Below are 12,601 nucleotides of genomic sequence, written 5' to 3' on the forward strand. Positions count from 1 at the left end.
TCGTATTTGTTACTTGCTAAAAGTGACAGTAAATGCGAAGGGTTTTATGGTTTGCTAGCTGGTAATTTAGCAATGTCACTAACTTTAAAAAATAAAGTGAACGATCCCTTTTAAATTACTTGGAAAACCAATGAATGACTCAGTGAATTCCTGAAAGATGCCTTTTATTTAAACATATATGTACAGGTAGTTTCAGCTCATTTATGCATATTGTTCAATTTGGACATTAGGACCTTCATAAAGCATCACTAATATAGTACAGAACAAAGTTCAGGGATGGGTCTCTGTGTTTTCCTCAATTCTTTGCTTCTCTCAACCTCAGAAGCAAGGAGAGGACTTGAGGAATCAAGGTAAATACTTTAGAGATCTATCCAAAGGGAGGCATGGGGATAGAGGGATAGAATCTGAAGTGACCGAGGGATAGAATCTGAAGTAGAGGGTCACTTAGTTGAACGGGACTCTCTAATCTGCTACAAACATTAGATTCCAACAAACACTTTATTTTCCAGAATCTTATCGAAGGTATGTTTCGTAATAGAAATTCCTTAGACTCGAAGTATGACGCTAATTGTTTTCCTATCAATACTTCATTGTAATCATGAATAACATTGTAGTAATACCATGGTAATAACTGCCACTGTTTTGGTGAAGATTTGAATGACCGATTGTAAGGCAGACTTTACCTTAGCAACATAATTGCATGTATACTGGTTGGTTATTGATACATTAATATACATCATAGAAAAACAAAGTTAACTCAATCATGCGATTGTTGCAGCTTTCCAATGCAAATGGTATCATAGCAACTGTGTGTTCAGTAATACTGTTTATATAGGAAGTATACCTTTATGATAAAGGGATCAAAATGTACTGCAGTAAGTGTTTCATCATCTACAGTTCCAGTGCAAGCATCAGGGTTGGGTCAATTGATTTTAAAATCTGGTCATTTGGTAAGTAATTGACTGAATTGAAATGGAATTGACCCCACCCTGGTAAGCATACAGTCCTAAGTCTGAGAAAAGGTGTTCTAGTTGTTCCGTTAAAGGGTTGGAATGGAAGCATACAGTAAATACCCGTTATCAAAATGGCAACGTGAATAACAATTAAGTCATGATGTCATTTCCTGGTGAACAGAGAACCCTGGTATGATGCGTTGTTGGTTCGTTACGGAACGTTGTGCTTGTAAATCTGAGGAATATATGTGTTATGTCTTTTCATGGTGTTGTGGGAACAAGGTTACATTTATTAGATAGGTGACTCTTGGTGCCGCAGAGTCTGGATTCCAGTATGTCGAGGGAGGTTACTGTGGTTTATCTTAGAATGATTGATAGACATAATATACTGACTTGGGGTACAAGGTAATACCATCAAAGAAGGGAGTGTCCACTGATGGTTAACAGATGTTGTTGAAGAAACGTGTAACATGAAGTACATAAACTGAGAGATTTATTTTGTCTAGTAGTTGGGATGACAAGAGGCAAAGCACGTGCCTTTTGTTAGACGAACCCGGTACAGTATCTATTAAATACTTTGTATTAACTCTCCATATAATTGTTTAAGTATATTCTTGCATCCTGAATTACTTGACACCAGAGAAACTCATCATAACAATATGTCATTATTGATCTCTGAAGAACGTTTCAAGAGGGATGTAATGAGTCCCTTAATCAATATAAATTGGTGTATTTAAATGTCAATGTAGCTTATCTTGCTTGCTTACAATACCGTACAGGTCCCATATATTCAATTTCCAATTGCCTTTTAACATTATATAGTGCCACATATTTCATTTCCGTTATTCCATTTATTACTGTACATGTGGCCATGCCTGTCCATCCATCACCTCTATATGGGTGTCCATTTTGCACCAGGGTTCTCTGGGTCACAGGAAGTGATGTAACAATAGGTGATATGACACCAAGTGACCAGGTCAGGTGACAGATGTACAGCGTGACTGTGTTGTTGTTGCTAAGGTGGTGTGTGACTGGGAGGGTGTACTCCAACTCCTCTGTAACCATGGTTACATGATACAACACTGGGTGGCTCCGCAGCAGTCCTTGATGATGGTGATGGACTTGGTAATGGATGGCTTGCCTGGCGGAGGATCAGGGACTTGTCTCTTGGGCTTCTGGGGATCTAGGGTAAGAGAGAGGGCATGGGTAAATCTGAGATGTCATAGGCACCCTAATCTCAACATAGTGCACTACTTTCTGCACTCCCAGCAGAGCCTCATAAAGGGGCGCACATTTGGACACGTTCTCTGTGGTTTTAGATGGAAATGAAAAAGGCACAACCATTTCGCTAAGGTTCCCATCTTTGCCTCTGTTTGAATGAAGTCCTGGTACACGCTTGATTAGACTAAATCAACACCATAACAACTAAGAGTCAGTTCTCTAATCGATATTCTAATAGGATTTGAATCAGCTGTTATCACACTAACTCCATTATGTGGCTTGTCAGTTATCCCTTATTGCCACTCGATTTATCTTTGTCTTGAACTAATGTGACAGAGCCAGTGTGCATGGTATCAAACTGTATGACAGTCAGGGTCACTCATGGTCTGTGACTCTGGACATGACAGAACTAATCTGCTTTATATTATATCCACATATCTTTACTGTATGTATGGTTTTAATATGTACTTGAGGGTTTTCATCAAGGCCACTCGCTCTGTGACTATGATTATGTTGTTGCATTGTCAAAAGGGTGAACCTGTAAGCATTTCATTGCACTGTGTATCATGGGTATATGACTCATAAACAAACTTGAACTTGAGCTATTGATTGTGTACTAGTGTGTGGTTTGTATGAAGGCTAATACTCACTTTGGGCAGCTTCTCTGGCCAGCTTCTCCAGAGGCATCAGCTTCAGTCTCAGGAACTCAGCCATCTCCTTGTCCTCCTCCTGCTCCCTGTAGAGAGGATAGGGGTTAGAGTCAGTGGTTACAGACGCAGTCACCTCTAACTCAATGACAAAACGTCACATAGTCTGTAGAATACCCCCATACCGTTCAGTTACAGTACCTACATACCAAAGCCATTGCCCCTAAACAGTTCTCACATTCCAGCCCTGTGTCCATACACCTATTCCATAAAGTGATTTGATTATTTAGAGCACATAAAATCTCCATGCACATAACTTTGTTTCCAAGAATGTCTCGCAATCTGTTCGTGGCAGTTTTAATTCTCAATATCCTCAATACTCCATACATTCACTGAATGACACACTGTGATCTCATACCAGCTCTGCTGTCTGTAAGTAATCTCCATGTCAAAGACAGGAGGACCAAGATAGCAGGCAGAGAGGATGGGGAGTAAGTGAGAGACCAAGAGGCAGCCCAGGCAGAAGAGGAAGTGGAGATGATAGGGAGTTGAACTGTGGTCATTTGTCATCTCCCTCAGACTGTCTGGCAGTTAACCTTAATCTCTCCCCTCCCTCAGACTGTCTGGCAGTTAACCTTAACCTCTCCCCTCCCTCAGACTGTCTGGCAGTTAACCTTAACCTCTCCCTCTCCCTCAGACTGTCTGGCAGTTAACCTTAATCTCTCCCCTCCCTCAGACTGTCTGGCAGTTAACCTTAATCTCTCCCCTCCCTCAGACTGTCTGGCAGTTAACCTTAACCTCTCCACCTCCCTCAGACTGTCTGGCAGTTAACCTTAACCTCTCCCTCTCCCTCAGACTGTCTGGCAGTTAGACCTTCATCTCTCCACCTCCCTCAGACTGTTTGGCAGTTAACCTTAACCTCTCCACCTCCCTCAGACTGTCTGGCAGTTAACCTTAACCTCTCCCTCTCCCTCAGACTGTCTGGCAGTTAGACCTTAATATATCCACCTCCCTAAGACTGTCTGGCAGTTAGACCTTCATCTCTCCACCTCCCTCAGACTGTCTGGCAGTTAACCTTAATATCTCCACCTCCCTCAGACTTTCGGCAGTTAACCTTAACCTCTCCACCTCCCTCAGACTGTCTGGCAGTTAACATTAATATCTCCACCTCCCTCAGACTGTCTGGCAGTTAGATCTTCATCTCTCCACCTCCCTCAGACTGTCTGGCAGTTAACATTAATATCTCCACCTCCCTCAGACTGTCTGGCAGTTAGATCTTCATCTCTCCACCTCCCTCAGACTGTCTGGCAGTTAGATCTTCATCTCTCCACCTCCCTCAGACTGTCTGGCAGTTAGATCTTCATCTCTCCACCTCCCTCAGACTGTCTGGCAGTTAGATCTTTATCTCTCCACCTCCCTCAGACTGTCTGGCAGTTAGATCTTCATCTCTCCACCTCCCTCAGACTGTCTTGCAGTTAACCTCTCCACCTCCCTTAGACTGTCTGGCAGTTAGACCTTCATCTCTCCACCTCCCTCCCTCCACCTCCCTCTGACCACAGTTCTACCTTAATCTCTCCACCTCTGCATCGTCCACTAGGAAATCCCTCTTCTGCACCAGTTTATGGATATTCAGGATCAACTCCTCCTCCCTCTGTCTCTGTTTCTTGGTCTTCTCTTTCTCTGGAGGAAAGAGAGAGGGAAGGGGATAGAGGGAGGGAGGTAGAGAGGGGGTTCGATTTTAAAGATGTATGTTTTATATCAAACAAAAAATTATATTTGTATCTTATATGAAATAAATTTCTCAACTGATACAACATTTGTTAGATACTGAGCTACAGGGGAAGATGAAACTTTCTGGGAGGGCAGCAGTTGCTACCAAATAGTGATTCACATCACAAACAGTAGGGGGTCTATTCCATCTGTAAAGCTCAATTGATAGAAATGTAAAGGTCATGTCCGATTGAGCCGACATATGCAGCGATACCGTGAATGCAGTCTCCGCTAAAGAGGGACATTGTCTTTAAATTTCAATCACGCTGTAACGCTGAACTTCCGCGATGTGGATTGAATAGAGTCCTAGATCTTTATATTCTTAAATAGTCCTCCTCGTGTTTAATTCATGAGAACTAATCAGGAGACAAAATATGCAAATGCTGTTCGGTGATACAATGTCCTGTCTGAATGGAGGAATTTGCATAAGCAGTCGTATATTAATAGGGTGCATCTCAAATGTTACCCTATTCCCTACATAGGGCACTACTTTTGACCAGAGCCCAACGGGGCCATTTGCATAAGCAGTCGTATATTCATGAAGGATTTCGGCTTTATTCCCCTGACCTTCACACTCTGATAGACTGAGACACACACACACACATATACACTGCAATGGATGGAGAACAGTGTGCAGTGTTGTTGACAGTAGTAATAGAAGGTGGGAAAGCTAAGGCACCAGGCAGGAGAGGAGTGCAGTCTCTGCTCTTTCTCTCCCACCAGGATAGAACTGGATCCGTACAGCCATTCCCTGAACATACATACATGGTATATTATGACTCATAATGGTGTGAGGAATTTGATTTGATTTGGAATGTTTGTGTGCATGGCATTCTATATGTCAATGAATGTCATGCATAAAGTACTGGATTTAGCTTCTATGTAAGCAGTATGGCATCTGTACAGTATGTAGGCTTTATGTATGCTCTAATGAACAATTCATTCCATTGTTCTTGTTTGTTGCCATTCCAGATTATCACTAATACAGATCCAGTCACTCTGTCATCACAAGTATAAGGAGAAACTAGCCTGGTACCAGATCTGTTTGTGCTGTCTGGGACCAGGCTAGACAGCTAACTCTAGACTGTGACGTTGTAGAGTTGTAGTGGCTATTTGACTCCATAATCTGCTGTCAGCCTTTGCCACAAATAGACTTAACATCGTTTGTGGGGGACAAATAAATGTAGTAGTATTCGTTGAAATAATTTCTGTCCACAGTCCCAGGAAATGGACCATTGGCTCATATAGCCATTACGGTTAGCTGTGTGTGTGTGTGTGTGGCCATTATGACTGTGTGTGTGCCTACTCTACACTACCTGAGGGGAAGAAACTCCCCACCTCATAACTCTCCCATGTTCCTGAGAGTTACAATCAATTGTGCAGCTACTTTACCGCAGTGAACCTACCCACAAATCACCTCACCAGGAAGTGGGATGTAGCAGCTGGTAGCTGCATACGGTAGCAGTTTTTCTCCTCTACCATATTTCTGGGTCTATACTCACTACAGCAGGGGTGTCCAACTCATTCCATGGAGGGCCTAGTGTCTGCTGTTTTTTTCCTTTCAATTAAGACCGAGACAACTATGTGAGGGGAGTTCCTTACTAATTAGTGACCTTAATTCATCAATCAAGTCCAAGGGAGGAGCGAAAACCTGCAGACACTCGGCCCTCCGTGGAATGAGTTTGACACGTGCTCTACAGCATGCATAAGCAATTTGGCTAAGGGTACATTGAGGATAAATCCTGATATGCTTGTTCTATTTCCTAGAGGGATAGACAGTACGGCTCATTTCTCTCTGTTATGTTGCAGGGGAGGGCGGTGAAGGGGATTTCTTGTGATGTCTGTGTTGGCTCTAGTTATATGATACATTTTTCTCTCTGTTGCCAGCTATGATATGACAGGAGAGTGCAGCCAGTGGAGGTGATGTCTGTGTTGCCGTTAGTTACATGGATATATGGTAATATAAACTGGGTGGTTCGAGCCCTGAATGCTGATTGGCTGACAGCCGTAACCAGTTTATAATAGCAATAAGGCACCTTGGGGGTTTGTGGTATATTGGCCATATACCACACCTCCTCGGGCCTTATTGCTTAAATATATACCTCTGATATTTGGTCAATTTTTCTGCCTGTTACTGGATAGGAAAGCGGTGGACAGTGGAACTGTTGTGATTGTGATGAATGTATTTGTTGCTGTTAGTTACCTGGTACAGTTACCACCTTCCTCAGCTCCTGTTTCAGACTCATGATGTCTTTGCAGAGCTGGATGTCGTCCGCCCTGGAAAAGACAACAACATTTATTCCAGTTAGGAAGTGTAAAGCACAGTGTGACTCTATGGCCCTGTTCCATTTTGGTTCCTCCAAGTAACCTGGCTATTGGAGGCCTATTGACATAATTTGCATTCATCTAGTTCTTTCAGATCTGTGAGCTAGGGGAAAGGGGATAGAATTTGAAAAGATATGGGGCCCGCTATCCACTCTATCTATGCCCTACTATATATCAATGCGGCCCAGTACATAATAAACACAAGGAACACTGTGCAGTCATACTGACAGATATCTTATAAAAATAGTGTTTTACAGAAACATAAAAGATAAAGCAAACATCCACATATAAAAGCTATAGAGGGAAATATATAAAGCCCGTCTTTCTATTACAGTAAAAGACAAAGTTACACCCCCCCTTAGGGATGAGTGTGGGCAGATGGGAAGCGTTGAATGAATCACTCCTCTACCAGACCCTCTGGTCCTGAAGACCCACCCTGAGGACCCTACTGGTACCTCTCTATCATATCATCCCCTTCTCTTCTCCTCCCCTTCCTCCGTCTCTCCTTCTCTCTCTTCTCCTCCCCTTCCTCCATCTCTCCTTCTCTCTCTTTCCTCCCCTTCCTCCGTCTCTCCTTCTCTCTCTTCTCCTCCGTCTCTCCTTCTCTCTCTTCTCCTCCCCTTCCTCCGTCTCTCCTTCTCTCTCTTCTCCTCCGTCTCTCCTTCTCTCTCTTCTCCTCCCCTTCCTCCGTCTCTCCTTCTCTCTCTTCTCCTCCCCTTCCCTCTCTTCTCCTCCCCTTCCTCCGTCTCTCCTTCTCTCTCTTCTCCTCCCCTTCCTCCGTCTCTCCTTCTCTCTCTTCTCCTCCCCTTCCTCCGTCTCCCCTTCTCTCTCTTCTCCTCCCCTTCCTCCGTCTCTCCTTCTCTCTCTTCTCCTCCCCTTCCTCCATCTCTCCTTCTCTCTCTTTTCTCTCCTTCCCATCATCCCTCCATCCTTCCATCTCTCCTCCCCTCCATCACTCCATCTTTCACTCTTTCTCTCTTTCCTCTCTCAATTGCTACATCCCTCTCGCTCTTCTCTGCCCCCGCCCGCCCCCTCCCATTCATCTCTCTCCTCCTCTCCTCCCCTCCTCTCCCTCCATCCATCCCTCCCTCTCTCTCTCTGCAGCGCTGTGACAGCTACCAGGGATTTAAGTCTCTCTGCTGTAAATCACAGACTGATGACTCATCCACCGGCTCCCAACACCTCTCCCACCTCCTCCCTCCATCTCTCCTCCCCCCTCTTTCTCCCTGTTCCTCAACCTCTCCCTCCCTCCCTCCCTCCCTCCCTCCCTCCCTCCCTCCCTCCCTCCCTCCCTCCCTCCCTCCCTCCCTTCATCTCTCTCTCATCCCCCTCTCCCTGTTTCTCTCCCCCTCTGCCTCCTCTGCTCTCTCCCTGTCCCTCTTCTTCATCTCCCTCTCCTCCTCCTCTTCCTCCATCCCTCTCCCTGCTATCATCCCCACCTCCCTTCATCTCTCTCCTCCTCCTCCTCTAGTTCCCTCTGTCTCCCCTGTTCCTCTTCTTCAGCCTCTTCTCCCTCTGCTCTTTCGACACCCTGTCCCTGTAATTTTCACCCACTCACTTGTTCCTGTCTCTCAACCTCAACATCTTTTTCTCTCCTCCTCACTATCCCCTATTTGCCTTGTGTTGTTTACCCACTCACTAGACCCCAACGGTTCTTCCAGCAGGCTTTGCACTCTGCCACTCCATCTGCTACAGACTGTGTGTGTGTGTGTCTGAGTCACACATAGCTGGAGGTATTGGTGTCACTGTTCACTGATGAAGCCATCTAAGCTAATGAAGCCACACGTCCCACCGATCTCTTTCCAGTTTCTATTGATTGTATTTGCCATCACACCAAAAAATATCTCACTGTATATTTTCTCAATGTTTAGAACTCAATAGCGACACAATATGATGGACCAAGATTCCCTGAATATCAAGCATCAACTTCTGATCACCTGGTCACCTGACCCCGTGATAAGACCAATAAGGTCACCAACGACCTGCTGATGGCGGCTGATGCAGGCTCCCCCTGTCTCCTGATCCTCCTGTACATGAGAGCAGTGTTTCACACTGTCGACCACCCCATCCTCCTGGAACGCCTCCGGGACACCATCGGACTGTCTGGATCAGCTCTGAGCTGGTTCCACTCCTACCTCTCAGACAGGACTGAGTATGAGTTTTTCAGTGTCCCACAAGGATCTGTTCTTGGACCCATCCTGTTTGTCTTGTACATGCTCCCCCTCGGTCGTGTCATCAGCCGGCATGGAATCGCATTGCCCTGCTATGCTGATGACACCCAGCTGTATGTAAAAGCTTCCCCATGTCCCTCTGATGCATGTGCCCATCTGAACACCTGCCGTGAGGAGATAAGGGCATGAATGAAGCAAAACTTCCTTCAACTGAACAGCATCGAAACTGAGGCCCTACTTCCAGGTCCAGCACTCACCAATAACACACCTCACCATTGCAGGACAGAACACTCCTCTCTCCCCCTCGGTTTCCAATCCATGTGTAAAGCTCCCTGACCTTTGACAGCCACATACAACGACTGTGTAAAGCGTCATTCTATCACCTCAAGAACATTGCCAAACTCCGTCCCACTCTCACTCAGTCTGACGCAGGGAAGCTCGTCCATGCCATTATCTCCTCAAGGCTGGACTACTGCAACACACTCTTCATCAGGATCCCTGGCAGGAGTCTCCAGCAGCTCCACTACATCCAGAACAACGCTGTCAGGATCCTGATGAGAGTGCGGAAACACCCTCACATCATCCCCCATTCTGGCATCTCTGCACTTGGTGTATTGATACACCATCCAACGTGTAATTAATAATTTCACCATGCTCAAAGGGATATTTAATGTCTGCTTTTTTATTTTTTACCCATCTACCAATAGGTGCCATTCTTTGCGAGGCATTTGAAAACCTCCCTGGTCTTTATGGTTGAATCTGTGTTTGAAATTCAACTGCTTGACTGAGGGACCTTACAGATAATTGTATGTGTGGGGTACAGAGATGAGGTAGTCATTCAAAAATCATGTTAAACACTATTATTGCACACAGAGTAAGTCCATGCAACTTATTATGTGACTTGTTTTACTGCTGAACGTATGCAGGATTGGCATAACAAAGGGCCTGAATACTCATTGACACATTTTAGCTTTTCACTTTTTCTTAATTTGACATTATGGGGGTATTGTGTGCAGGCGATTGACAAGAAAATTGAAATTTACTATATTTTAAATTCAGGCTGTAACACAACAAAATGTGGAAAGAGTCAAGGGGTGTGAATACTTTCTGACGGCACTGTAATAGCATAGATGTCATTGCCAGCCTGCTCCATGCTAAAGCAGAAACACAATCTAGTTAACTAATTCTTCACAGTGTCAGAAATAAGGCTTTATTACATCTACATCAGGGTAATATCATTATCATCAGGATATACAGTATAAACTTATTAGGCTTATCTGTATGGGTGTCATTCTTTTTAAGTGGCCCAAAAGTCTACATGCTCTCTTTACTGTACATAATACATTGACCCACTCTTGGAAGAAAATGGAAATTCTATCTATTCCAAAGAGCTTCTATATGATTAAAATCCAACACGTCTTCGCATTAAAGCCGCAGTTTGTAATTATTTTATCGTGGTGTTGATGGTCTCTGTACAGTACTCACATAAAGCGCAGTTCAGACTCCCTCCTCACCAGCACCTCCCTGAGACGCTGGATGCGAGCCATCTCCACTTCAATCTCATCTGGAGACATGATGCTCTCTGCCATGGACACATCTGACTGACCTGGAGAGAGAGAGAGAGAGAGAGAGAGGGAACTTTGTGTTTTAACACTAGTGTGAGTTACATCATTCTAACACATCGAGAGAGAGAGAGAGAGGGAACTTTGTGTTTTAACACTAGTGTGAGTTACATCATTCTAACACATCGAGAGAGAGAGAGAGAGAGAGGGAACTTTGTGTTTTAACACTAGTGTGAGTTACATCATTCTAACACATCGAGAGAGAGAGAGAGAGAGGGAACTTTGTGTTTTAACACTAGTGTGAGTTACATCATTCTAACACATCGAGAGAGAGAGAGAGAGGGAACTTTGTGTTTTAACACTAGTGTGAGTTACATCATTCTAACACATCGAGAGAGAGAGAGAGAGAGGGAACTTTGTGTTTTAACACTAGTGTGAGTTACATCATTCTAACACATCGAGAGAGAGAGAGAGAGAGGGAACTTTGTGTTTTAACACTAGTGTGAGTTACATCATTCTAACACATCGAGAGAGAGAGAGAGAGAGGGAACTTTGTGTTTTAACACTAGTGTGAGTTACATCATTCTAACACATCGAGAGAGAGAGAGAGAGAGGGAACTTTGTGTTTTAACACTAGTGTGAGTTACATCATTCTAACACATCGAGAGAGAGAGAGAGAGAGGGAACTTTGTGTTTTAACACTAGTGTGAGTTACATCATTCTAACACATCGAGAGAGAGAGAGAGAGAGGGAACTTTGTGTTTTAACACTAGTGTGAGTTACATCATTCTAACACATCGAGAGAGAGAGAGAGAGAGGGAACTTTGTGTTTTAACACTAGTGTGGGTTACATCATTCTAACACATCGAGAGAGAGAGAGAGAGAGGGAACTTTGTGTTTTAACACTAGTGTGAGTTACATCATTCTAACACATCGAGAGAGAGAGAGAGAGAGGGAACTTTGTGTTTTAACACTAGTGTGAGTTACATCATTCTAACACATCGAGAGAGAGAGAGAGAGAGGGAACTTTGTGTTTTAACACTAGTGTGAGTTACATCATTCTAACACATCGAGAGAGAGAGAGAGAGAGGGAACTTTGTGTTTTAACACTAGTGTGAGTTACATCATTCTAACACATCGAGAGAGAGAGAGAGAGAGGGAACTTTGTGTTTTAACACTAGTGTGAGTTACATCATTCTAACACATCGAGAGAGAGAGAGAGAGAGGGAACTTTGTGTTTTAACACTAGTGTGAGTTACATCATTCTAACACATCGAGAGAGAGAGAGAGAGAGGGAACTTTGTGTTTTAACACTAGTGTGAGTTACATCATTCTAACACATCGAGAGAGAGAGAGAGAGAGAAGGCTGGTCATTTCCTTTCTGTTTTAAATATTTTAATAGATAATTCATAAAAAACTAACACAATACCAACTTCTGGACTTCAGAACCGAAGGGCCTATTCTATTGTTGCCACCATCAAAGAGTCTGAAGAGGAGCCCTATGCCCTCCTTCCTCTGACTTAAAGAACAGTAGATGGAATCGTTAAATGGAGTAAAGATATAATAAATAACACAAGGCAGAATCCCAATGGACTTGGTCCTGCCAAGTGTTTCTGCATTACTGCCTAGCCTTGCATATTATTGTCCTCCCTTTATCCAGTACAATACCCAAGGCTTGTTTGGCAGCTTTATTTTACAGTAAAACAACACTACTCCCTGCTCCATCCAACGTCCTAATTATGAATGTGACGCTCGAGTAAGTCCAGGGACAAGATACGCATAGTACATTATCTGAAATGTAAATGACACTAGGAATTTCTCTCTTGACTAAATGAAAAGCATGGTGTTGCTTTTGAGCTGTCTTTTTCATGTCTTGTCTTCAAAGCAAAAAACCTTACTCACTCACACGCTGTCAAAGTGCTTCTTGGTAAACCTAGACAAGTCCAGATGAT

At 43.9% G+C, this 12,601-nt stretch overlaps 2 protein-coding genes across 2 annotated transcripts in view; both read right to left on the reverse strand.

The window, feature by feature from the left end:
- Positions 1–147: 147 nt before the first annotated feature.
- bmerb1 (bMERB domain containing 1) lies at positions 148–10,693 on the reverse strand (the record flags this gene model as incomplete). The annotated part of the gene is given in 5 exon segments (XM_045205223.1): positions 148–2,136; positions 2,825–2,910; positions 4,387–4,501; positions 6,795–6,868; positions 10,573–10,693. Coding segments are annotated over 5 exon segments (512 nt in total), but the record flags the coding sequence as incomplete, so codon positions are not given.
- A 1,822-nt stretch (positions 10,694–12,515) lies between these two features.
- The window catches only part of LOC123481459, a 5,820-nt gene continuing 5,734 nt past the window's right edge, over positions 12,516–12,601 (reverse strand). The window contains exon 5 of the mRNA XM_045205735.1: positions 12,516–12,526. Within this exon, the coding sequence (XP_045061670.1) occupies positions 12,516–12,526 (11 nt within the window). The remainder of the gene's footprint in view (positions 12,527–12,601) is intronic.

The sequence above is a fragment of the Coregonus clupeaformis genome, chromosome 20 (genome assembly GCF_020615455.1).
Source record: "Coregonus clupeaformis isolate EN_2021a chromosome 20, ASM2061545v1, whole genome shotgun sequence".
NCBI classification, from domain to species: domain Eukaryota; kingdom Metazoa; phylum Chordata; class Actinopteri; order Salmoniformes; family Salmonidae; genus Coregonus; species Coregonus clupeaformis.